Source organism: Glycine max, chromosome 9 (genome assembly GCF_000004515.6).
Source record: "Glycine max cultivar Williams 82 chromosome 9, Glycine_max_v4.0, whole genome shotgun sequence".
Lineage (NCBI taxonomy): Eukaryota > Viridiplantae > Streptophyta > Magnoliopsida > Fabales > Fabaceae > Glycine > Glycine max.
Window position 1 is genome coordinate 28,131,122 of NC_038245.2, and position 27,749 is coordinate 28,158,870.

Below are 27,749 nucleotides of genomic sequence, written 5' to 3' on the forward strand. Positions count from 1 at the left end.
GGAGGAAGAAGGAGATGAATGAAGGGAGAGGAAGAGAAGAGCACGAAATTTTGTGCTCTAAATGAGCTTTGAAATCTGAATTTTAATATTCAAATGATCAAAGTTGAAAAAAATGCACACACATGACCTCTATTTATAGCCTAAGTGTCACACAAAATTGGAGGGAAATTCAAATTTCACTTGAATTTGAAATTGAATTTGTGGAGCCAAATTTTCACTAATTATGATTAGTGAATTTTAGTTATGGTTCAGCCCACTAATCCAAGATCAATTCCAAGATTCTCCACTAAGTGTGCTTAGGTGTCATGAGGCATGAAAAGCATGAAGGACATGCACAAAGTGTGACTATATGATGTGGCAATGGGGTGTAGTAAGCAAATGCTCACCTCCCCCTCTAAAATTTAATTGGATTGGGCTTCTACCAATTCAATTAAATTTATTTCCAACCACACATATCAAATATCCACTTAGTGCATGTGAAATTACAAAACTACCCCTAATACAAAAACTAGTCTAGGTGCCCTAAAATACAAGGGCTGAAAAATCCTATATTTCTAGGGTACCCTACCTACATTATGGAGCCCTAAATACAAGGCCCAAAAATAATGAAACCTTAATCTAATATTTACAAAGATAAGTGGGCTCATACATAGCCCATGGGCCCGAAATCTACCCTAAGGCTCATGAGAACCCTAGTGCCTTCTCTTGCATCTTTTGCCCAATCTTCTTGGAGTCTTCTATCCAATGCCCTTGGGGGTAGGATTGCATCATTCCCTCCCCCTTGAAAAGGATTTGACCTCAAATCCAGGGGTTCTTGAAACTCATGGATTCTTTCCTCAACACCTGTAAAAGGAATAAAAACATATGTATTGGTGATGTTGGGGGGTAGGATTGCATCAACAGTGAACACACAAAACATCATTAAATAGATAAAAAGATATTTACATCAAGTACCTATAAGAAAGATCCAACAGAGGGTTTAGCTTTCCATAACTGGGAAGCTTCCTTTACAACAAAGAGAAGAGAATGAATGATTGTAGAAATACAAGTAGTGGGGATGTCTCCTCCACCTCTAGGACCTCACAATCGCTCACAAACTCATCTCAAGCTCTCAAGACTGCTTCCTCTTCCAGCTCTGGTCTCTGCAGATCTTCACACAACAAATTCTCTCAAACTCTCTGGAACTTGGACCTTTCTCTCTCTAGAACTCTCCAATTATGCAAAAGCTTCAAGAAAAGGCCCAACTCTCTTCAAAAATCTGATTTCAGGCTTAAATAGGTGGCTTTGTTCGTGCTCGTGCGCTTAGCGCAATTCTGAACCGCTTAGCGCGCATTAGTGAATTTAGGCTTAGCGCGGCTTTTCTCGCTCAGCGGATGGACCAAAGTGGTGCGCTAAGCGGTATGGCCCTTCGCTCAGTGAATAAGCACAACTCATCCGTCTTCCAGATTCTTCCTCGCGCTTAGCCGAGGAATGTTGCGCTCAGCGGATAGCTCGCTAAGCCAGTAGGTTGGCTTAGCGAGAGGGTGAAGATCAACACTTCAAAACTTGCCTAATTATCTTGAAATTGAGAGAAAATGATTATTAAATACAAAAAATGGGAGTACTACGTATTTATTACCTATCTTTAACAAAAAGTAATTATAACACTACAAAATAACCATAAATTGGGGGAGTTTGATACAATTTACACAAGTTTTATACACAAAAGTTAGTCGTATTCACCGACTAACACACGAAGAGACAAATATGGTCATCTGAACCCTTTCGTCGAAGACTCAATGTCTATCGACTGAGACTACTTTAGTCTCCATTTCATCAACCAGAGGCAAGCGAGCCCATTGACACGCATAGATAAATATGGTCTTCTACACCCTTTCGTCAAAGACTTGATGTCTGTCGATCGAGTCTACTTTAGTCTCAATTTTGTCAACCAAAGGCAAGCAAGCCCGTTGACTCGTAGAGACAAATATGGGCATCTACACCCTTTTGTCGAAGACTCGATGTCTGTCGATCGAGACTACTTTAGTCTCCATTTTGTCAACCAAAGGAAAGCGAGCCCGTTGACACGCAAAGACAAATATAGTCATCTACACCCTTTCATCGAAGACTCAATTTCTATCGGTCGAGACTACTTTAGTCTCCCCTTCGTCAACTAGAGGCAAGCGAGCCCATTGACACGTAGAGACCAATATGATCATCTGCACCCTTTTGTCAAAGACTCGATGTCTATCGACCGAGACTACTTTGTGGAAGCAATGTCTTCCAAGGTTATTTTGATGATGCCAAAGAATCAAGAGTTAAGAAAATTCCAAAGATTCAAGATTCAAGATTCAAGAATCAAGTAAGAATAATCAAGATCAAGATTCATGACTCAAGATTCAAGAATCTAGAGAAGACTCAATCAAGATAAGTACTAAAAAAGTTTTCCAAAACATTGAGTCGCACAAGAAGTTTTCACAAAATCATTACCAAAGAGTTTTACTCTCTGGTAATCGATTACCAGAAGGTAGTAATCGATTACCAGTGTTTTAAAATGTTAAGATTTCAAATTTCAAGAGTTATAACTTCTGTTTAAACATTTTCAAATCATTTTAAACTTGTGTAATCGATTACACAATACTTGTAATCGATTACCAGAGCTTCTAAACATTTTGATTTTCAAAATTTAAAATGAAGAGTCACATCTGTTGATGTGTAATCGATTACACCTTAATAGTAATCGACTACCGGTGACTGATTTTGAAAAATAAATTTCCAAAAGTCACAATTCATCAAGTGACTTGTTTCTGAAGATTTTTTCAAAAGTCACAACTTTTTAAGTGACTAGTTTTAAAGAAATTGCCAAGAGTCATAAACTTTGACTTGAGTCATCAAGAGATTATAAATATGTGACCATGGCATGAATTTGATAATCATCTATCTTTCAATCTTTTTTCAACATCATCTCTCAACATCTTTCAATCAATCTTTCAATATCTTTCTACAAAATCTTTCTGATTTATTTCTCTTCATCTTTCTAAAACATTTTGTTCAACACTTTCTCTTCCAAGAAAAGTTCTTTGATCAAAAACTTGTGATATTCATCTTTTTCATTCTCTTCTCCCTTTGCCAAAAGAACAGAAGGACTAACCGCCTGAATTATTTTGTGTCTCTCTTCTCCCTTACAAAAGATTCAAAGGACTAACCGCCTAAGAATTCATTTGATTCTTCCCTTCCCCTTAAGCAAAAGATTTCAAAGGACTAACCACCTGAGATATCTTTTGTTTCCCCTTACAAAGATTCAAAGGACTAACCACCTGAGAATTCTTTGTCCCAACACATTGGAGGGTACATCCTTTATGGTACAAGTAGAGGGTACATCTACTTGGGGATTGTTATACTGAGAACAAGAGAGGGTACATCTCTTGTGGATCAGTTCAAGTGGAAGGTACTTCCACTTGGTTTTTCAAAGAGAACAAGGGAGGGTATATCCCTTGTGGATCTTTGGCTTGTAAAGGTTTTTACAAGGTTGAAAGAAATCTCAAGAATCACAGGTTGCTTGGGGACTGGATGTAGGCACGGTTTGTGGCCGAACCAGTATAAATCTTTTGTTGTCTTCTTCTTCCCTACACTCTTTAATTTCTGTTGTGTACTTTTAATTATCGCTTTTACTTTTGGTTAAGTTTCTATTTCTGTTCTTTACTTTCTTAACTTAGTAGTAAAAGCCTAATTGAATCTAGTAACATTAAGAAGGATAAATTTTTAATTAGTTAAGACGCGTTCATAATTAATTCAACCACCCCTTCTTAATTATTTAGAGGCCACTTGATCCAACATACTTTAGTCTCCATTTCGTCAACCAGTGGCAGGCGAGCGCGTTGACACGTAGAGACAAATATGGTTATCTACACCCTTTCGTCAAAGACTAAATGTCTATCGGCTGAGACTATTTTAGTCTCCATTTCATCAACCAAAGGCAAGCGAGCCTATTGACACGCAGAGAGCAATATGGTCATCTGCACCCTTTCGTCAAAGACTCAATGCCTATCGACCGAGACTACTTTAGTCTCCCCTTCATCAACCAGAGGCAAGCGAGCCCGTTGACACGCAGAGACAAATATGGTCATTTGCACCCTTTCATCGAAGACTCAATGTCTATCGACCGAGACTACTTTAGTCTCCCATTTGTCAACCAGGGGCAAGCGAGCCCGTTGACACGTAGAGAGCAATATGGTCATCTGCACCCTTTTGTCAAAGACTCGATGTCTATCGACCGAGACTACTTTAGTCTCTATTTCATCAACCAGAGGCAAGCGAGCCCGTTGACACGTAGAGACCAATATGGTCATCTGCACCCTTTCATTGAAGACTCAATGTCTATCGACCGAGACTACTTTAGTCTCCCCTTCGTCAACCAGAGGCAAGCGAGCCCGTTGACACGCAGAGACAAATATGGTCATCTGCACCCTTCCATCAAAGACTCAATGTCTATCGATCGAGACTGCTTTAGTCTCCCCTTCGTCAACCAGAGGCAAGCGAGCCCGTTGATACGTAGAGACCAATATGGTCATCTGCACCTTTTTCTCGAAGACTCGATTCTTTCGACCGAGACTACTTTAGTCTCCATGTCGTCAACCAGTGGCAGGCGAGCCCTTTGACACATAGAGACAAATACTGTTATCTGCACCCTTTCGTCGAAGAGTAAATGTATATCGAATGAAACTACTTTAGTCTCCATTTCATCAACTAGAGGCAAGCGAGCCCGTTGACACATAGAGAGCAGTACGGTCATCTGCACCCTTTCGTCGAAGACTCAATGTCTATCGACCGAGACTACTTTAGTCTCCCCTTCGTCAACCAGAGGCAAGCGAGCCCATTGACACGCAGAGACAAATATGGTCATCTGCACCCTTTCGTCGAAGACTCTATGTCTATCGATCGAGACTACTTTAGTCTCCCCTTTGTCAACTAGGGGCAAGCGAGTCCGTTGACACGTAGAGAGCAATATGGTCATCTACACCCTTTCGTCAAAGACTCGATGTCTGTCGATCGAGACTACTTTAGTCTCCATTTCGTCAACCAGAGGCAAGCGAGCCCGTTCACACGTAGAGACCAATATGGTCATCTGCATTCTTTCTTTGTAGAATCGATGTCTGTCGACCGAGACTACTTTATTCTCCATTTTGTCAACCAAAGGCAAGCGAGCCCATTGAAACTGTTAGTCGATGAATACGACAAACTTTTGTCTATAAAACTTGTGTAAATTGTATCAAACTTCCCTAGTTTATGGTTATTTTGTAGTGTTATAAGTACTTTTTGTTAAGTATAGGTAATAAATACTTAGTACTTCCATTTTGTGTGTTTAATAATCATTTTCTCTCATTTTCAGGTTAATTAGGCAACTTTGAAAAGTGTTGTTTTTCACCTTCTCGCTAAGCCAATCTACTGGCTTAGCGAGCATCCGCTAAGCGCAACACTCATTGGCTAAGTGCGAGGAAGAATCTGGAAGAAGATGAGTTGTACAGGTTCGCTGAGCGCACCGCTTCATCTCACTAAGCGCACCACTTCAGTCCATTCGCTGAGGGAGAAAAGTACGCGCTAAGCCTAAATTCACTAATGTGCGCTAAGCGGTTCAGAATTGCGCTAAGCGCACGAGCACGAACAAGGCCATTTATTTAAGCCTGAAATCAGATTTTGTGAAGGGAGTTTGGGCTAAGAGCTGAAGCTTTGCATGTCTAGTGATTCTAGAGAGAGAAAGGTCCAAGTTCCAGAGAGTTTTGAGAGATTTTGCTGTGTGAAGATCTGTCGAGACCAGAGCTTGAAGAGGAAGCCATTCTGAGAGCTTGAGATGAGTTTGTGAGTGGTTGTGAGATCCTAGAGGTGAAGGAGACATCCTCACCACTTGTATTTTTGCAATCTTTCATCTTTTTCTTCTCTTTGTTGTAAAGGAGGCTTCCTGGTTATGGAAAGCTAAAATCCTCTGTTGGATCTTCCTTGTAGATACTTGATGTAAATATCTTTCTATCTATTTAATGATGTTTTGTGTGTTCTCTGTGCTATCAGCTTTTAATTCTAGTATGCCTTTACCTTGATCACGTAGATGCATGCTTTGATAGGGTCATTCAACAATGGAAACTGGTCTGATTCTGATGACCTTGATAGGACAAGGCTAAGTTGTCGTACTATCATGAGGAATCGGGGTGCGATAATTTAGTTGTAGTATGTTTGTCTTAATGCGGTCTTGGTTGAGTTTAGTCCAACAAGAGGAATCTGAGGACGATGCTTGATCAGGATTAGGCTAAACTATCATGAGGAATCAATGTTTAGCATCTCCGGAGACACCATAAGAACACATGAGCATTGTTAGATAGAAAATATCCTTTTAGCATCAGACACCTATTAGGAAGACCAACGCGTTTTCTACTTGTTTTCGCGTGATTTTCTTTTTTGCATAGATAGTTTACATACTTGTTCATATTCACGCTTAGATTTTCACACCAGACACCTATTCACTAAAATAGCTTACCAAGTAACACAAGTTCCCCGAGAGTTCGATACTCAGTTCTTACCATTTTATAATACTTGTGCGATTCGGTGCACTTGCCGGAAGCGAACAAGTTTTTGGCGCCGTTGTCGGGGAACTTCTTTTTATTTGGAAATTTGGATCTTTTTTAGGTGTCTATTCTTTATTATTCTTTGATTATTTGTTAATATTTGTTCTTAATTCATATTTGTCTTCCCTTATTGGATTGGATAACCGTTGTGTCTGTTAGTATTTTATATGCATAGGTCTCCCACAGGCAATTTAGTTCCTCTGGACTTAGAAATTGGAGCTACATTGAGAAGGAACAGGGCCTAGAGGAGAAGGAAACTTCTACAAGACAGAACAGTTGCATCCATTCTTGAGGAAGAAACTCATTTTTCTGATTCATTATCACCTGATTCACCATCATCAAGGGAATCCGCTACTCAATTGCCTGAAACCGCTAGCATGGCAGACGAGCAGCACCAGAGGATCACCCTTGAGGATTATTCAAGCAGCTCAGTACCACAACTCTTTACTAGCATTGCACGTCCTGAAGTGCAAGCTCACAACATCAACTACCCGCATTCTTTAATTCATTTAATACAGGGGAATTTATTCCAAGGATTACCTAATGAAGACCCTTATGCACATTTGGCAACGTTCATCGAAATATGCAACACTGTTAAGATTGTCGGTGTGCTAGATGAAGCTATTAGACTCAGCCTATTCTCATTCTCATTGGCAGGAGAGGCCAAAAGGTGGCTTCACTCATTTAAGGGTAACAGTCTGAAAACCTGGGATGAAGTTGTTGAAAAGTTCCTAAAGAAATACTTCCTAGAGTCCAAGACTACGGAAGGGAAAGCTGCAATCTCTTCATTTCATCAGTTCCCTGATCAATCTCTGAGTGAAGCATTGGAGAGGTTCAGAGGTTTATTGAGAAGAACTCCCACCCATGGGTTTTTCGAGCCAATTCAATTGAATATGTTTATAGATGGGCTGAGACCACAAACCAAGCAACTGCTAGATGCTTCTGTAGGGGGAAAGATAAAACTGAAGACCCCGGAAGAAGCAACTGAGCTAATTGAGAACATGTCAGCCAGTGATCATGCCATTCTACGAGACAGAACCCATCAACCCACGAAGAAAAGCTAGTTAGAGTTATCATCACATGACGCTTTATTGGAACATAACAAGTTGCTTTCTAAGCAACTTGAGATTTTAACAGAAACACTCAGTAAGCTGCCAACTAAGTTGTCTATTGGTCAACATACGCATTCTTCTGTTTTGTAGGTTACAGGTTGTACCATCTTTAGTGAGGCTCATGAAACAGGCCAATGTATTCCTACTAAAGAAAACATTCAAGAAATTCATTATATGGGAAATCAATAACGACAAGGGTATACTCAAGGAGGATTTTCCGGCTTCCAGCAGGGTCCCTATAATCAACAAGGACATTGAAGGACACACCCTGGCAACCAGTTCAACAAAGACCAGAGTGGGCCTTCAAACAGGCCAATCCAACAAGGGCCTAACATATTTCAGAGGACTACTAAGCTGGAGGAGACCTTGACTTAGTTTATGCAGGTAACAATGTCAAATCATAAAAGCACTGAGTCAACACTGAAGAACCTTGAGGTCCAGATGGGACAACTGGCCAAGCAGATAGTTGAGAAGTCATCCAACAGTTTTGTGGCAAATACAGAACAGAATCCCAAGGAGGAATGCAAAGTTGTGATGACAAGGAGTAAGAGGTTTATGGAAGCTGAGGACGAAGAACGTGTAGTGCACAAGGAGAAAGCGGTTGAAAAAAAAGGTATTGAAGTTAAGAAAAATGATGTGAGAGGTGAAGGCAATCAGGAAAAAGAGAAACAAATAATGGTCCAGAATAAAGAATTGAAGGACCAAGAAAAAGAAAAAGAAGTAGAAAAAGAAATAGAAAATGAAAAAAATGAAAAAGAAGAAAAAAAAATAAGAATGCAAAGAAGAGTAGAGGAGAAAAAGTTGTGGATGAAGGTGTGGAAGTACCATATCCTGAGGTACCTTCCAAGAAGGAAAAAGACCGTCATCTGGCAAGATTTTTAGATATTTTTAGGAAACTAGAAATAACCATGCCCTTCGGAGAAGCTTTGCAGCAGATGCCACTCTACTCCAAATTCTTGAAGGATATGTTAACAAGGAAACATAAGTATATTCACCAGGAAAACATCATAGTGGAAGGAAATTGCAGTGCAGTGATTCAAAAGATCCTCCCACCCAAGCATAAAGATCCTGGGAGTGTAACTATTCCTTGTTCAATTGGAGAAGTCATTGTGGGAAAAGCACTTATTGACCTGGGAGCCAGCATTAATCTAATGTCACTCTCCATGTGCAGAAGATTAGGAGAGTTGGAGATAATGCCCACTAGAATGACTTTACAACTAGTTGACCGCTCCATTACCAGGCCATATGGAGTAATTAAAGATGTGTTGGTCAGAGTGAAACATTTTATCTTCCCGGTAGATTTTGTGGTAATGGATATCTGCGAAGATACTGACATTCCTGTAATATTGGGAAGGCCATTCATGTTGACCGCAAGCTGCATAGTTGATATGGGTAGAAGGAAGCTGGAGTTCGGTTTTGAAGATCAGAAAATTGATTTTGATTTATTTGTTGAAGACAAGCCTGCTCCAGAACAAAATGTTTGCTTACAGGTAACGGAAGGAGGTCAAGAGGTTCTGACGGTAAGAACCAAAACATAAGATCACCCAGTGAGGTAAATGCGTCAAGCTAATGACGTTAAAAAAGCGCTTTGATAGAGGTCGTACCCGAATCAAATAAACATTAAAATGCAGTAACTAGGAAGTGATCCTAGGTCATTTCCCAATGAGCAATGATACACCAAATGTTCATAACAGATAGTAGGAAAATAGTAACGAATGAGGGGGGGGCTGTTTGCTTTTGTAAATTAAACAGCGAATAGATGTGAATTAGAAAATATCAGAATTAAAACACGTTGCTTCCCCTTGATTCCCAAGCAAGTCTCTTATCCTGGGTTACGAGAGTTTATCCTTTATCAATTCAACCACTTAATCCAACCCTAAATTAAATTACTAAGTGAATTAACATAAGGCATTCATTATGTGATTAAGCAACACATACACCAATTAATCATAAACAATCATTAAGCATGAACGTAAATTAAGCGCAGAGACAATTAATCAAGCACTAAGCATGCATGAATTAATAGCAACAAATTCAGAGTAATTAGTGAAGAGGAAAAACTGAACAGAATTTAGCAATAATAATAGAACCTGAAAGAGAACTGTGTTTGATCCTCAAGAGAAAACAACGCTGGAGACTTAGCCTTCCATTAATCAATAGAGAACGAAATTGTGGATTGAAGAACGAAATTTTATTGCTGAAACGAAAAGTCAAAACTGGAATTGCAAAACAAAAAAGTGTCTAAAAGAAGAGAAGCCTAAAACTAAAAATGAAAACAGGAGAGAGAGAAGAACGGCCTAAACTAGACCTTGGTGCTGTTATATAGTTTTCCAACCCCAAAGCTTACAAATCTGTTTTAAATCCAAGCCCATAAATAAAATAAAATCAAATCTAGATAAGATGAGATAAGATCTAGATGAAATAATATCTAAATGAGATCAAATCTAAATAATATCTAGATAAGATAAAGTTTTGTAGAATAAAATAGTCTGCCCTCTTCAAGTCCAAGCCCAATTTTGGATTCAAGCCCAATGCTTCATTAATTCTTGAAATTAGATTAAAAACATCAAATTAGCTTAATAGGCCCAAATAATAAAATTTCCTAATTAATTTGGCAATTAAGACTAATTAGTAATTAAAATGGTGCAAAAAAGGGTTAAGAAATAGGAGAAAATAATGGCACATCATGCTTCCTGGGAGGCAACCCAGTTTTAATTTCTGCTATCTTTGTTTTTCATGCATATATCATGTGGAACTTGCTTTTTAATCTGTACATTGGAGTATATCAGCTTATCCTTGAATGTTAGATATAAGGGTTTCAATTTGTTGAGGAAGGGACTGAAAAATAACTAAGAAAACATTTTCTAAAAAATAGTCCTTTCACTAAGCGCAAGCCTCGCGCTAAGCGCATCTTTGGTCATGCGTTAAGCCGAGAGTCTCAAGCGCTTAGCGCCCAACCCTTGCATCTGAGGCTGATTTGGTCCGCTAAGCTGGCCAAGGCTGAGCTAAGCCAACTTCAATTTGATTTGAATTCGGCTAAGCTGCAGCCTGATCGCTAAGCCCATCATACACTTTGGCTAAGCACGAGTCGTTTCCGCCAAGCTTAGTTCTTTGCGGCCAGAACTGGGGTTCATGAAGCTAAGCGCCAGTCATGGTGGCTAAGCTGAATTCCTTGCGTCAATGTGAGCGCTAAGCGAGTCCTTATCAGCTAAGCGCATACTTCTCTATACTCAAGATGCATCATTTTAGCTAAGCTGGCCTAGAGCCTGGCTTAGCGAGAGTTGCAGGTTTTCTGATTTGCAGACCTCGCTAAGCGGTCTTATCCACGCACTAAGCCAAGACTGTGTGCTAAAAAAAAACTGATTTTGAATTTCAAATGTCGGCTAAGGGCGCGGATTCGCTAAGCGAGCCTCATTGAGAAACCAAATGTCTCTCTGGCTCGCTTAGCGTAGCAGTCCGCTAAGCGAGAGTGTCGAAAACTGCTTAAGTGAGTGTAACGGCAGTTACACTCACAATTGCCAGATTTCGTAAACTTTGTCTTTGCATTCTCTCTCTCTCTAAAATTTCGCACATTTTGCATCTGTGCTTTCTTTTTGCATTATCAACTTCCAAGCAATAACCATTCACCATCCAAGTAAGTTCCTTGTTTCCTTTTCTCTTTTTCTTGTCTAAACTTTAGGGTAGAAGACTTCATTTGTAGTTTTAGATTTTTAGGGTTTTAATGTTTTGTAGAATTAGTTTAAGATTAGGACTATATATACGTGTATACTGTATTGAGTAAGTTGCACACATTGCATGTTTGATATGCCTTTTAGAGGCTTGAAAAGTGCAAGAAAATGAATTGTGTTTTCTAGAAAACGCGATGCACTCGCTAAGCAAGCATGCTGCGCTAAGCGAGTTCATCAGTACTCATTGAATATCTGCGTTCTCTGAAGAACTCGCTAAGCTCGCCTTCTGCACTAAGCGAGTTCATCTCTTGAGGATGAACACTCATCCTCTTGATGAACTACCTGTGGCTAAGCGAGGCTGAATCGCTAAGCTCAGGTAACTTAGACAATTTTTTTGTTGATAGTCGCGCGCTAAGCCAAGCTTTCCTAGGCCAAGCGCGATTCGTTGCGGTATCCGCTGAGCTAAGCGAGCCTCGCTCGCTAAGCTCCCAATACTTAGTGAAATTTTTTAATTGTTGGTGTCGCTAAGCGTAGCCTTTGAGAGGCTTAACGCATATCTTTGCGGCAGACCTTAGGGTTAGCAGGTACTTTCCAGCTAAGCGAATTTTGCAGAAGCTGAATTTCTGCAACTTCCGCTAAGCGGCCCCATATGTCGCTAAGCGGTAGTTTGTTTTTTGTGAAGGCCAGCTAAGCGGATCATGTCTCGCTAAGCCGCCTGTACCTTTTTCAGTTTTATTTTTTAGTTGTTGAAATTTGAATAACTTGTGTCCTAATTAATGGTTTGGTTTCTTTATTTGCAAATGACTTCTAGGAAACGTAAAAGTATTGGTTCAAGACCCACAACGCAGTATGACACAAGGAGATTCTCTTCCTTAGATGCTTGGACCAGATACACAGATAATGTCCAGGGGAGAAGCATTTTACCAGAGAGGAAAGTAGAGATATATCACTCTGAGCTAGATGAGTTTAAGGCTGAATTAGAGAGGCGTAATTTCCATAAACACCTCACCAATTTAGTCGATGGGAGCATAGACCTGGCATGGGTGAAAGAGTTATATGCAAATTTATACAGTTCTGGGGACCGTCCACCAAAGTAGTCCAGAGTCAGAGGTCATTTGGTGAAGATTGATGCTGACAGTCTCAACACACTCTTGGAGACACCTATGGTATTAGCTGAGGGGGAGACCTTACCCACTTACTCCAGATAGTGCAGGTTGCCTATAGACTACAGAGAGATAGAGGATGCCTTATGCATACCTGGTCGAGGGTTCATCTTAAACTCTGAGGGCCATCCTGGGAAGATTCTCAAGAAGGATCTGACTACACTAGCTCAGGTGTGGAGTGTCCTCTCATACTCTAACCTGGCCCCCACATCACACACTTCTGACTTGACAGTGGATCGAGCTAGGCTAATCTTTGGCCTAGTCTCTCGCATGGATATGAACATAGAAGCGTTGATCTCTAGCCAGATGACCTCTATAGCCCAGTCTAACACTTCTAGACTTGGGTTCCCTGCTCTGATCACCGCATTATGTAGAGCTAGAGGAGTTATCTCTAATAGCCTCACTTTTGAACGCCTGAGTCTGGTCATTAACTTGGCCTACATCAGGAAGAACTGTTGAACCCCGAGGATCTAACAGTTTCTATCTGAGGGGCTTGGAGGGCGAGGGCGAGGCCAGCTGAGCTTCCTTCTACTTCTGCAGCTCCTACTCCAGCATCCACTTCAGCAACCCCTTCTGTCCCAGCTCAGATAGATTCTCAACACTTTGAAGCCATGCTTCAGAGCATTCATCAGGGACAGATCATTTTATTATAGAGTTTACAGGTGGTGACGCCTCCAGGATCTATTCCTTCAGTTGAGCAGTTCAGGGAGATGGCAGCCTGGCCCGGGACCCAACCTTCTCTTCATAGGGAAGATGAAGGTCCCACAACCCAGGTATCTCAGCATGTGGAGGATAAGTCATTTGAGGCCACAATCCCAGAGCCATGTGTTATATGAGAAGAGGCAAAGGAGACACAGGTGAGACAGGTAGCTACTGCCACTCCTGAGCGATCCCTTGAGGCTATTTCAGAGCCTTCTACACCAGTGGTGAACCTACCCTCACCTCAGCTTGCAGCAAACCCCTCCACTCCTCTTCTAGAGATGCCAGAGGACCCGACTACACCAGTCCTGGCTATGGACACTTCTCCTCCAGCTACTCCAGTATTGCATCTGACAGATGAGGAGGATGTTCAAACACAGGACACCCAGGACCAGTCACAGGAATTTTGATTCCTGATGACACTTTTTGCTTTTTGGGTTTATTATTATTTTAATTATGGTTTTAGTACAGTATCTCTTTTATGTTTATATACATTGCTAGTTTTATTTATGATTAGTTGATTTGCTCATCCTGAAGCATTTTGAACAGTTTAACTTGGTTTTTAATGATATGGCAGTGAAGCACTTTTATTGATTTGTGAAAATGGTTGTATGCTTTTATTTTGAATTGAATGCATGATTGTGATGGAGTTTGTGTTCCTTTTCATGAGTTTGAACAAGTGTGTATGTTAGACAAAGAAAGAACAAGAATGTGAACTTGCAATTAGAATTGTTAGTCAGTAGACAGATTGATTGAGAAAGAAAAGCTTGAACCAAAATCGGTGAGAGTGTGATCTTACACTGTGAGTGAACGACTAGCTGTGAGTAATAATCTTTGCATGAATCTCTGAATTTTAGAATGAAATGTATAAATGAGGACATGATGAAGGCCATGATTGTGCATATACAAGCCTTTTGACCAAAAAGCTTACCTTGAATGATAAATTGTATCCTTTGCACTCTTTATGAGCTAAATGATATTGTCAAAAATTTGAACCCTGAACTTAAATCATTATCTCCAGATACCTTGCTTAGATTCTAGGAGAGCATATGGTTCAAGGCAAATTTATCCCAAATTTGGGGGAGTGAAGTTAATAGGGATGTAAAGAAAAGGGTAAAGCATCAGCACACACAACAAATAAGTTGTATGTCAAAAAAAAAATTGTGCTGTTATAATAAGGTCAGAAGCAAAGTAATAGGAAAAGATAGTGAGAAAGCTACTTGTATGGAAAAGATCACTTGGATAAGTCTAGGATTTATGCTTTCTTATACTTCATCCTAAGGGAAAAAATCAACACTTCAACCAACTAGTATAATAATATCTTACGTATTTTATGTTTAACATACATTACAAATAGAATTAACCAATATAACATACAAAATAATCTAAAAATTTAAAAAAACCAAAAAAACAAATTAACTCACGGAAGAACCTTCTTTCGCGGTTAAAAATTTCAATTGCGGAAGAAGGTTCTTCTATGATTTCCTGCAGAATAACTTCTTCCGCGAGATGGCACGGAAGAACATTCTTCCGCGGTTGAAAATAACAACTGTGGAAGAAAGTTCTTCCATGCCATCACGCGGAAGACAAATAACACACCAAAGCAGAGGTCTCTAACTTCACCACACCCCCACACTCTCTCAAAGCTCCAAATACCGCACAGCACAACCACGGACAAACAAAGAAAGCAACAATGTAACCAAAAAATAAATAAACCAGCTTTTTGTACAAAAAATACGTTGAGGGGTATTTTGGGGTTTCTGAAAAATTGCTGGGTGTACCTGCAATGTTGCTGGGTGCCCCTAGCAATACCCTTAAAAATGTCTCAAGATTCCTTTAGTGGGGGCCCACTTATCTGCCGCGTGATTTGTTTTTGGCACGTTAAATCCCTGCCTCTAGTTAATTGTAAGAGTAATACGTGTATGCAGCTACCTATCCAACTTTTGGACCGGTTCGATCAATATATTTGTTATTAATTACACATAAAGAAAAGACTATCTTTAACTTCGTTCGTTTGGAACAAGAGTTTGTAGAGAATCTCTCGATGATGGCAAACAGTTGTGTTTCAATGGACAATAATAATATCCTGGGTCTTCTCAAGCTTCGAATTAAAAGAGGCGTTAATCTTGCAATTCGCGATGCTCGTACCAGCGATCCGTATGTCGTCGTCAACATGGGTGATCAGGTTTGAATTTGCAGTTTGAGGAAATTTTGTTCTTCTAGGTGTGTTTGATTTAGAGGAAAGGAATAAAAAAAAAAGATTTTTTTTATCAAGATAGATAGTAAGAGATGTGGATCACGAGATACCACGAAATATTGTATACATTTTTTTTGTTATATAATTGCCCTTTGAAACAAACACAACCTGAAGGAGGATTTGGTGAACTGGGGTTGTTTGAGTTGAGAGACGGGAGCAAATCAAACAAATGGTTTTTTGATACAACTATTTTTTGAACATTTTCTACGAGATTTTTTTTGATTTTTTGTGGTATTATGGGTTTTCTTAATATATTTCTTTTGGGAAAATATATTTACAGACCTTTGTACACTCAAGTTTTTGTTCGCCAAAAGAAAAGGAAAATATCTTTCTTGGATAGATATAATTTAAATGGCATAATCATATAATCATTAGACGAGTTTTGTGCTGTTAATTCATGAATAACAGATAAAATGTATCAGTGGCAATATGTATGATATGAATTACTTGCTGTCATTGTCATGGTTATTGTTGCTTTTGATGTACTCATTGTCAATTTAAGATTAGAAAGATTTTAACTTTAGTGAAAGGATTAATTGTTGCCACGACTATGCTAATGCAAAAGTGAAAATTTGTTTCATACCCTAATATTTTAAGAGTGAAAATGCCTGGTGAAATGTTTATCTTTTTTTCCTTTCAAAAATAATATTTTAGAATTTAGAAAAGTGCATTAAAATTCATAAACAATTCTTGTATTAGGTGATATAAACTAACTGGCTCAATCAAAAGTCTAGGTTAATTCTGCAGAACTGTAAGAATAACTCAGAAGCGGGGTTGTAATTTAGAAAATAGTCAAAAAAATCAACATCCCCCTAAAGAAACAAATGTAAGAAAGAACTTGTCCTCAGGAGTCAGGACTGAATGTAGGTAATTGGCTTCTAATAGCAAAATCATCCTCCTGCACAGGTTGTACTAGAGATTTCACCTACAACCTGGACTAGAATAAGCACTGTTACTATTACTATGCCTATTGATTCTATTTTCCAAAAGCTCCTTACTCATCAATGAACCGACCTAACACTAAGTGAGGCTTACAGTAAAAATTTAGAGAAACTTTTTTTACTTTAAATAAAAAGTAATATATGAGATGTGTGACTATTTTAAATTTAAAAAACTAATAACAAATGTTGATAGTCCTAAAGCTGAAATTTTAGTTATTGTATCCTTCAACCTCCTGTGTTCATCCATATGCAAGTGAGGGTATGTATGGGGCAAACACTGATTGGACTTTATCCCAACAGAAAATTAAAAGCATGATCAAAGCTTCTTTGGGGAGGTAATCCCTTAGGTTCTTGGAACACTTCTTGATGTTTATTCAAAATAACTTGCAACTCCTCTGCTTGAGCTTGTGACAATACTTGTTGGTCTTCCTTCATCCCTGTTTTGTCTCAATTGCAACACAGCGCCATATATTTGGAAAGGCTATATCTTGGCCAGTTATACTCTGTAAAGATGTAACGGCTTCCCCCGCCCCTGTAGTTCCACTCCATTCCCCTAATGTTGCAATCTCATCAAACACATCCTAAATAACTATGAGATTCTCATAGTTATTTAGGATGTGTTTGATTTTTATTTTCAAAAAATATTTTAGCTTTTGAAATACAACTAAACAAAGGTTCTTTAGAGTTTAGACAGTTGGTAGAGACACTTTAATTAAAAAGGAGTAAATTTTTTTTATTTTTCTAATTAGGGATCGATTTTAAATTATTACCGAAAATGAAGTAAGTCATAATAGGTGTTATAAATTCTGAGTTATAAGTTATGACAAGTGTTATGATTGTTTATTTTTGTTTAACTAAAGTCGTAAACAAATTTATGACATCAGTTTTTTTTTTTTTTACGTTTAAAGTATTTTTTTAGGATTTTTTATTTATTTGTATTTTCTTTTCTTTTGCTATCAATTTTTGTAAAAAAAAATAGTAAATAATTTTAAATATTTAATTATTAAATAAATATTTTAGATTTTACTTGTTATTTGTTTTAGTTAATATGTTATATATAATTTTTATCTGGTTTTATTTAATATGTTATATATTTTTTTAATATTATCTTATTTAAAATATTTTATATAATTTTTTAATAATGTTTTATTTAATATATCTTGTATATTTAATATAAAATACTTAAATTTTAAAACAAGTAAATTTAAAAATTCAAGACATTTAAATGAAAATTACATGTTTTTTATTAAATATAATTGTAATATGTTATTTTTAATTTAACAACTACTTTTATTATTAAATTATTAGATATTGTTAACAGTAAATTCCTTTATATAAAATAAATAATATTATTTCATACATTATAAGTCAATATTCGTGATAAAATATTTTAAAATTTTAGATTTTTAAAATTTTAGTATTTAAAATAAAAAATATTAAAAGATATATTAAATATTATTATGTTATTTTTTTATTTCATTTAAAAAAAATCAAATTCATTAACATTATTAAAAAATTATGTAAATTTTAAATACTCAAAATATATTAAATAAAAAAATATTAAAAAATATATAAAATAAAATAATATTTAAAAAATATATAACATAATAAATAAAATCATATAAAAAATATATACAAAATATTAAATAAAACTAATAACAAACAAACAAACAAACAAACAACAACAACGCCTTATCCCACTAGGTGGGGTCGGCTACATGGATCAACTTCCGCCATAATGTTCTATCAAGTACCATACTTCTATCCAAACCATTAATTTCGAGATCTTTTTTTATAACCTCTCTTATAGTCTTTTTGGGTCTTCCTCTGCCTCGAATTGTTTGTCTTCTCTCCATCTGGTCTACTCTCCTCACTACAGAGTCTACCGGTCTTCTCTCTACATGCCCAAACCACCTAAGTCTATTTTCCACCATCTTCTCTACAATAGGCGCTACTCCAACCCTCTCTCTAATAGCTTCGTTTCTAATTTTATCCTGTCGAGTCTTACCACACATCCACCGCAACATCCTCATCTCCGTTACACCGACTTTATTCTCATGTTGGCTCTTGACCGCCCAACATTCTGTTCCGTACAAAATCGCCGGTCTTACCGCAGTCCGATAAAACTTTCCCTTTAGCTTGATCGGTACCTTTGCATCACATAACACCCCCGATGCTTTTCTCCATTTCATCCATCCTGCTTGAATGCGATGATTCACATCCCCTTCAATTTCCCCATCATCCTGTATTACAGACCCAAGATATTTAAACCGTGTGACTTGAGGGATAATATGGTCTCCTATTTTCACCTTTGAGTTAGAAACCCTCCTTCTTTTGTTGAACTTACATTCCATATACTCCGATTTGCTTCTGCTTAGGCGAAAGCCATGTGTTTCTAGAGCTCGTCTCCAAGTTTCCAACCTCTCATTCAACTCCTCCCTCGACTCTCCAAGGAGGACTATGTCATCTGCAAAAAGCATGCATCTCGGCGCTATCTCTTGGATTTGTTCCGTGAGGACATCCAGAATTAAGGTAAAAAGGTAGGGGCTAAGGGTTGACCCTTGATGTAAACCAATTGTGATTGGAAAATCGTTTGACTCTCCACCCTGTGTCCTAACACTAGTCGATACCCTATCATACATATCTTGGATAGCTCGAATATATGCAACCCTAACCCCTTTCTTCTCTAGAGCTTTCCACAAAATCTCTCTAGGCACTCTATCATACGCTTTCTCCAAGTCAATAAAAATCAAGTGCAAGTCTTGTTGGGCCATGCGATATTGCTCCATCACCCGCCGTAATAAATAAATCGCTTCCATGGTCGACCTTCCCGGCATGAAACCAAATTGATTCTCAGTAACTTGAGTCTCCTTTCTTAATCTCCGTTCGATCACTCTTTCCCATAATTTCATGGTATGACTCATGAGCTTGATTCCCTTATAATTTGCACAAATTTGTATATCCCCCTTGTTCTTATAGATTGGCACTAACGTGCTTCTCCTCCATTCCTCCAGCATGCGTTTTGACCTCATAATTTCGTTAAAGAGTTCGGTGAGCCACTCAAGACCTCTATCTCCAAGAGTTTTCCACACTTCAATAGGTATGTTGTCTGGCCCCACCGCCTTACCATTACTCATTCTTTTCAACGCTTCCTTTACTTCCTGTTTCTGAATCCGACGATAGTACTTATAGTTCCGGTCCTCTTCTCTTGTGTCTAGACTGCTAGAGTCATATCCATATCCATCATTAAATAAGTTGTGGAAATACGCCTTCCACCTTTCCTTGATATCTTTTTCATGCACTAAGACTTTGCCTTCTTCATCCTTAACACACTTTACTTGATCCAAATCTCTAGTCTTCCTCTCTCTACCCTTAGCAAGCCTATATATAGATCTTTCTCTGTCCCTGGTTCCTAGAGCTTGGTATAGTCCGTCAAAAGCTTGGGCTCTTGCCTCACTCACCGCCTTTTTGGTTTCATTTCTAGCTATCTTATACTTATCCCAAGTTTCAGAATTTCTACACCTAGACCACTCCTTGAAACACTCCTTTTTTACTCTAACTTTGCTCTGAACATTTTCATTCCACCACCACGATTCTTTACCCCTAGGTCCAAAACCTCTAGATTCACCCAATGTCTCTTTAGCCACTTTAATAATCTCTTGGGACATCTTATTCCACATATCATTTGCACTTCCTTGTGATTGTCCACACCAACCCTCCCATATCTTTTGTTGGAAGATTCCTTGTTTCTCACCCTTCAAGTGCCACCATTTGATCCTTGGTGCTACCAGAGGACTTCTTCTCTTTGCCCTATCTCTAATTCTTACATCCATAACCAAAACTCTATGTTGGGTAGTCAAGCTCTCTCCCGGGATAACTTTACAGTTCAAGCAATACTTCCTATCAGACTTCCTAATAAGGAAGAAATCTATCTGAGAACATGTCCCTCCACTTTTGTAAGTGATAAGATGTTCCTCTCTTTTCTTAAACCATGTATTGGCTATAGAAAGATCCAAAGCCTCCGAAAACTCCAAGATGGATTTACCCTCCCCATTCATCTCCCCTAGGCCAAAACCCCCATGCACCCCCTCAAAACCTCTAGCCACGCTACCTACATGTCCATTGAGATCCCCTCCTAGGAAAACTTTCTCTCCTTGGGGTATATCCTGAAGTACCCCTTCTAGATCCTCCCAAAATTTTACCTTAAAGTGTTCTGCTAACCCAACCTGAGGTGTGTACCCACTAATAACATTAAAGGTGTCCTGTCCCACTACCAATTTTAAGACTATGATACGATCTCCTACTCTTCTTACATCCACGACATCCTTCTTCCACTCCTTGTCCACAATAATCCCTACCCCATTTCTTGATCTGATTTTTCCCGTATACCACAGCTTAAATCCCGAGTTGTCTAATTCTTTCGCTTTTTCACCTGTCCACTTAGTTTCTTGTAGGCACATAAAATTGATCTTCCTCCTCACCATAACATCCACTATTTCCATAGATTTTCCAGTAAGTGTGCCTATATTCCATGTACCAAAGCGAATCCTCCTGTCATGAACTAGCTTCTTTATCCACACCCGTTCACGAAAATGTGGGAACCCTTGCTTACTTTTCACTACATCCGGGCGGCGATGCAGCGGCTCTTGCTCTTTTGACACTGTACTCGAGCCATACAGCGCGTTGCTTCCGGGCAACGACCTAGCATTCACATTATTACGTAATTGATCCATGTCATAGAGATTCGACAAAGTTTAACGTTGGCTGTCAAAAGCCTAACACAACCCTCTCCTTTTATCCGGGCTTGGGACCGGCTAAGAATAGCAAAACTAATAACAAGTAAAATAAAAATATTTATTTAATAATTAAATAAATAAAATTGTTTATAATTTTGAAAATAAATTGAAAGCAAAAGAAATGAAAATACAAATAAAAAAAATTCTAAAACATAACAGAAAAACAACTTACAACTTCAAAGTCGTAAGTTCAAAAAAAATTATAAAACTTTGAAGTCGTAAATAAAAAATTAAACTGAAATTTTAAGTTTTTTTATGACTTTAATTAAAAAAATTAAAAATAAAAAGTCATAACAGATGTTATTACTTCTGAATTAGGAGTCGTAATACTTATCACGACTTGTCCTATTTTCGTAATAATTTAAAATTGACCCAAATGAAAAAAAAAATTATCCCCTTTTAGTAAAAGTCCCCTTGGTAGAGGGTAGTGTAAGGGAAAGAAAATGGAATTGAGAGAGAAGTTGAATCAAATCAAACAAAATAAGATGAGAAAAACATCTCCCTTGCTGTTTATGTTGTTTTCTAAACACTTATTTTGAAAACAATGCTAAAAACTTATAGATTTTGAATGAAAAATTGATTGCTGAATAGTGTGGAATTGTTTTAGAAAAATGTTATTAATTAAAACTATAAGAGAAGGGAACCAAAGAAGTCCTTATTGTCTCCGAATTTGGTTTCACTTCCCCTAGTGTTCTTAGCCATGCAATGCCAAGAATTAAGTCCGGTAAACACCAAAGCATCAATGACACAAGAATACATCACCCAACGTTATTCTTAACCCTCCTTCTACTTCCTCCATATGCAACCCTAATACAGTGATGATGAACTTCGGTGAAATAAAATCATGGGTTGCAACACCCTCCATTCTACACAACAACCTCCTCTCACATTCACGTGTTCTCTCTTTCCTTTTAGAATAAAGTCTCCATACTTTTGGTCCATGGCATAATTAGTCCAGCACCTTGCCCATATCCTTTTTGGGCTTAGCATCTCCAGCTCTATCAATATCACTCTCTGCATCTAAGCTTTAGTTCTTCATAAAGATACAAATAAACACAAGTCATATTGTTAGGACTTAAAGCACAAGAGGAGAGCTCAACCCGAAAGATTAGTCCATCATTATAAGTGGGAAAACCTAAAGACTTAATATCACATCAAGTGATTTATTCTAATATAATGTGGGACTCCTAACATTATCAGCCTGTAAGGGCTGATGTTTGTGATCACTTTCAGTATTGGATTTGCACCTTAATCCAGCCTATAAATAGTCCTTTCCGTGGTCCGATTCTCAAGGAGAGCCCCTTAACAGATACATATAGGCCAACACTATAGCTGTGAAAAAATTGAGTGTAACACCAAAATTATTGTTGGCAACAAATTGTTTTCATTTTATTCCTTCTGGTTTCTGTAATTTTTCCATCTTGAAGATGGAGGAGCGTGATTGGCATAGGGAATTGTATGTAATAAAAAGCCCATCTAGTGAAATTTAAAATCTTGCTTCTCATTGAAAGGTCTCAAATACATGCTTTTCAATTAAAGTCTGCTGGTAAAACACTTCATATATATCATTTAATCACTTGATCTAAAGATTAATCTCGTGTCGATGCAGAAGCTGAAGACTCGTGTCGTAAAAAACAACTGCAACCCTGACTGGAATGAAGAATTGACCCTTTCTGTAAAGGACGTTAAAACCCCAATACATCTGGTAAGTGCTGATGCAAGCTACATCACAAAAGAATGGTCATATACTAACAAAAGAAATATTGATCATTAAGGCTTATCTGGATTGATATAGGTTTTAATTGGATAAACTTCATCGTAAATACTTGTAAGATGAGAAAATAAGGAGGTTAGATGAATTGAATTTTTCTCTTAATTAAAATCAATTTAAGTACTTTAGCTTTTATATAAAAGTTCTTCCGTCTAACTTCTCCAAAGACTGAGATGAAAAATTTATTTTAGCTTATGGGAGGTGAAACTCAATTCATTTTACGTTTTTATTTTCTTTACCTATAAGTTCTTATAAAAATTTTTATCCAAATAGGATCATAGTCTTTGTCTAATGGAAATTAAATCATTAGTATAGACATTGTGCATCTACAATATGATGCATAGATGATACATATCAATTTCTAATACAGAGTGGTTTATTAGTATATATAACTGTTGTACTATTAGATTAAACCTCCAAAGTCTGTTCTAATAGTTCATTTTTTAATGGATTGAAGACTATAACAACAAAGGCAATCCTTCATCTAGATTGTTGCAAAGAAATGAATCTTATCCTTCCAGGGGTATCATTAATTATAGCACCAGAAAGAATACCCCAATGATTGTTGATGGCTTTTGCATTTTGTTTTTCTGTGCAGACGGTTTATGACAAAGACACTTTCTCTGTTGATGACAAAATGGGTGAGGCAGAGATAGACTTAAAACCATATGTTCAGTGTAAGCAGATGGGATTGGGCAAGCTCCCAAATGGTTGTTCACTCAAGAGAATTCAACCAGATAGAACTAATTACCTTGCTGAAGAGAGCAGCTGCATTTGGCAAAATGGAAAGATTGTCCAAGAAATGTTTTTGAGATTGAGAAATGTTGAGAGTGGAGAAATACTTGTGGAAATTGAGTGGGTTGATGTTGTTGGTTGCAAGGGCTTATCAGAGGTAGAACTTTAAGTGTGCTTCCATCCTTGAGGTTATATGAAGCATTAAAAGCTTAGATGCCAGCTCCAGCATAATGTAGTGTGGTAAATTAATGTATTGTGATGAAACCTATGTGACACTAGTGTTGAATGTGTAATTCTAAGTTGAAACTAGCTCTTGCACTTTATCTTGTGGAGTAAGACATCACATAAGTAATTAGTAACTTCTCGAAATATTTATGTAGGGGACAATTGATCTCTTTTTCTGATTAAAAAATTATGCCTATATTTCTAATACCTTTATCTTTTCGTTTTTTTTTTCCAAACAGGCAAAATAAGAGGCACAAAGATTAACAAGAGAGGAGGGGGAGAGGACCGTCCCCGCGAAGTTGGCACCCACCCCCACCAATCAGAAAGTACCTTTTATATTTATAATTTTTAATGAACAATTATTGTTCATCGTGTAATAATAACATATACAAAAGGTAAGCAAATATAATTTTAAGTTTAATCAAATTGGCATAACACGACATTTGGTCGGGGAGAAGTGTACTTAACTGACATCAAGAAACATCAATATAATACTAATTAGCTCTTTAATTATTAGTATTTGGTAGCCATTAACATTGGATGTTATCTATGTATTAAGCAGTAGCTAGATATTGTTTTTTGCAGTTTTGGTGAAGTTAATGATCAATTTGTATCTTGTATTAGTTTAAAGACACTATTTCTGTCAAAGAATAAGGATCGTAAATTAGGGATCATAAGATCTTAGAAAACTTATTAAATTCCTACAGAATATGACACTTGAAAGACATAAGAGTGTTGAAAGAGATGAGAGGGAGTACTGAAAGACGAGAGAGAATTTTGGTTTTAAGGGAAAAAGGGGCGCGATTAAAATTCACTCAGAATAGGAGGTAGGGTGTGTGGGTCACTAGGGTTTTTTGGGCCGCAAATGTCCAGTGTTTTATTTCCGGACTTGCTTGGGGCACCCAGCATTTTTGCAGGGGCACCCAGCAATTTCTAAAAATACTGAAAATACCCTTATGGTATTTTTAGTTGTAATTAGCAGGTTTAACTTTTCATTTCTGTAGAGTCACTTTTTCCCAAAATTTCCGTGACTTAGTGTAAGTTGCTTTCGTTAAGAGCGGTTTGGAAGCATATTTGATCTCCGGTGGTGTACGTGTGTTTGTGAGTAATATACGGTGAATTTTGGTCGATTTTCATTGTTGGAGTGCAAAAAAAAAATTTGACATACGTACGAATTGACAATCTGTATGACCATACGGATTGGCACAATCCGTATGGTTCATACGGATCAGTCATCTGTATGGTTCATACAGATCAACAATCCGTATGACCATACGAATTGCCAATTCGTACGTACGTCAAATTTTTTTTACTTAATACCGGCCATTTTTTTGTGATACGGATTATAATTTTTTTTAAATTTTGCAATGATAAAACAAAACAATTAAAAAAATATTTTAATGATTAATTTTAATTTAGTTATTGGTTAAATTTAGTTATTAATTTTAATTTAGTAATTGTTTAAATTTAACAATGATAAAAAAATTCCATTTAATCATTAAAAAAATAATTTATTTCAAAAACATGACCAAATTTTTTCAAAAACAATGGGATAATATTATACATGACAAAACAACTATTATATATAAGAACATTGTTGCAACAAATTGAGAATCAACTCATGATAAAAACAATTATTATAAAACAACTATTATATAAATAAATTGTTCAGAAGTAATTAAAATGTTCATAATAATTGAAATGTTCATAGTAATTAAAATGTTCAAAATCCTAAAATGTTCATAAACATGGCCAATAAAGCACACGGTTAACATTGGGATCAATGAATTCAAAAACTATTTCCATGTTAGTTGTCAAGGACAAGGTTTCGCAGAAATGTTTTCGTCCAGCTCCATTTTTATGTGTTTTCCTCCAATGATTGAACACAAGCCGACATTCTGCAACGTCCTCCAAGTGCCAATGATTCTAGTCTTTGTCTTTAAGAAAATAATACATGCTACTTGGAACGTCTTGACAAATAAAGAAATGTTATATCAGCAATTTATGTTATGAAATTTAAAACTTAAAAAATAAAGAAATGTTGACAACTAAATTAGAAAGTTGCTTACCAGACTACTACAAGTAACTTTCTGCTGAGTGAGATAAACCTTGAAGGTGATAGAATCTGACACTTGATGGTCTAAAGAGTGTCATCTTGGGAATGATCTGGGCAGGTAACTGGTCTTGAGTATGGAAAGAAAAAATGTACTCTTACCATAATGAGTTAAGGATACTAGATGATCTCCGATCAGTTGGTAAAAATCTCGTAGTGTTGTCCACCCTGCTACAATGGCTAGTTGGTCCAAATCTTTGTTGTAGACAATATTATGATAATTTCCATCTTTGTCAACCAAATGTCATACGCCGTCAAGTATGTCCTTCCACTTGACAGCATATACCTTACTAACTTAACCGAAAATCTACATTTGATATCACAAAATAAGATTGGTTAATTACACGAAATAACAGAAAAATCATATGTTAATTAAATCAAAATGAACATGACCTGATCCCTGGCGTGAGCAGTCTGGAAAAAAGTTTCTAGTGGAACCATGACATTCTTCATCATGTTTGCCATTTCCCTTCATTCTCCATGCTCTTCAATTGTTAAATTATGACATAATTAACATTCAAGCAATTAACATGCATTCAAGCAATTAACAAAATTAACATTCAAGCAACTATATGTTAAGTCTTACTAGGCACAATCGCAAGAAGCTGCTCCAGTTCCTCATTGAGGTTGGTCCAACATGATGACGATAGACGAGAGCGTGGCATTCTGAAATATATTTGACAAAGTAATATTTCACTATTTTTGTTCTACTAACATTTTCCTGTTTCTAATCTAATTTTTCCTTCTCAAATCTAATGTTTATTTTAAAAATCTAATCTAAATTGTGTAGAAACAAGCTTCATGATGATGAATCAAGTTGATTCAAGTAGTTTTGATGATGACAAAGATGATGATAAAAAGCCCAAGAGAATGATTTCAAGATTGAGTCAACAAGTTCAAGATCAAGTTTAATTTTAAGTTTCATGAGAAGAAATCAAGAAGATTCAAGATTCAACAGAAGTTTGATTTCAAGATTCAAGAGAAGATGAATTCAAGATTCAAGAGAAGAAATCAAGAAGACTTCACAAGGGAAGTATTGAAAAGATTTTTCAAAAAAACAAACATAGCACAGTTTTGTGTTGGATCAAGTGGCCTCGGAATAATTAAGAAGGGAGGTTGAATTAATTATTAATGAACCTTTACTAATTAAAAATCTATCCTTCTTAATGTTACTAAATTCAATTAGGCTTTTACTATAATGTTAAGAAAGTAAAGAACAGAAATAGAAACTTAATCAAAAGTAAAAGCACTAATTAAAGTGCACAGCGGAAATTAAAGAGTGTAGGGAAGAAGAAGACAAACACAAGAGTTTTATACTGGTTCGGCAACAACCCGTGCCTACATCCAGTCCCCAAGCGACCTGCGGTCCTTGAGATTTCTTTTCAACCTTGTAAAGTCCTTTACAAGCAAAGATCCACAAGGGATATACCCTCTCTTGTTCTCTTTGAACAACCTAGTGGATGTACCCTCCATTAGAACTGATCCACAAGAGATGTACCATTTCTTGTTCTTAGTCACAACAACCCAAGTAGATGTACCCTCTACTTGTACCACAAAGGATGTACCCTCCAATGTGTTAAGACAAAGTTCTCAGGCGGTTAGTCCTTCGAAACTTTGTGAAGGGGGAAACAAAAGAATTCTCAGGCGATTAGTCCTTTGAAATCGTTTGTTTATAG

The 27,749-nt window shown here is 37.2% G+C and overlaps 1 protein-coding gene across 2 annotated transcripts; it reads left to right on the forward strand.

Moving 5' to 3' along the window:
* The first annotated feature begins 15,158 nt into the window (after positions 1-15,158).
* Positions 15,159-24,476, forward strand: LOC100788395 (probable ADP-ribosylation factor GTPase-activating protein AGD13-like). Of its 2 annotated transcripts, XM_006586616.4 has the most exons (4): positions 15,159-15,420; positions 22,839-22,934; positions 23,599-23,892; positions 24,200-24,476. In XM_006586616.4, exons 1-4 carry the CDS (start codon positions 15,280-15,282, stop codon positions 24,206-24,208), a joined length of 540 nt encoding a protein of 179 aa, XP_006586679.1. In that variant the 5' UTR covers positions 15,159-15,279; the 3' UTR covers positions 24,209-24,476.
* The last annotated feature ends 3,273 nt before the right edge of the window (positions 24,477-27,749 follow it).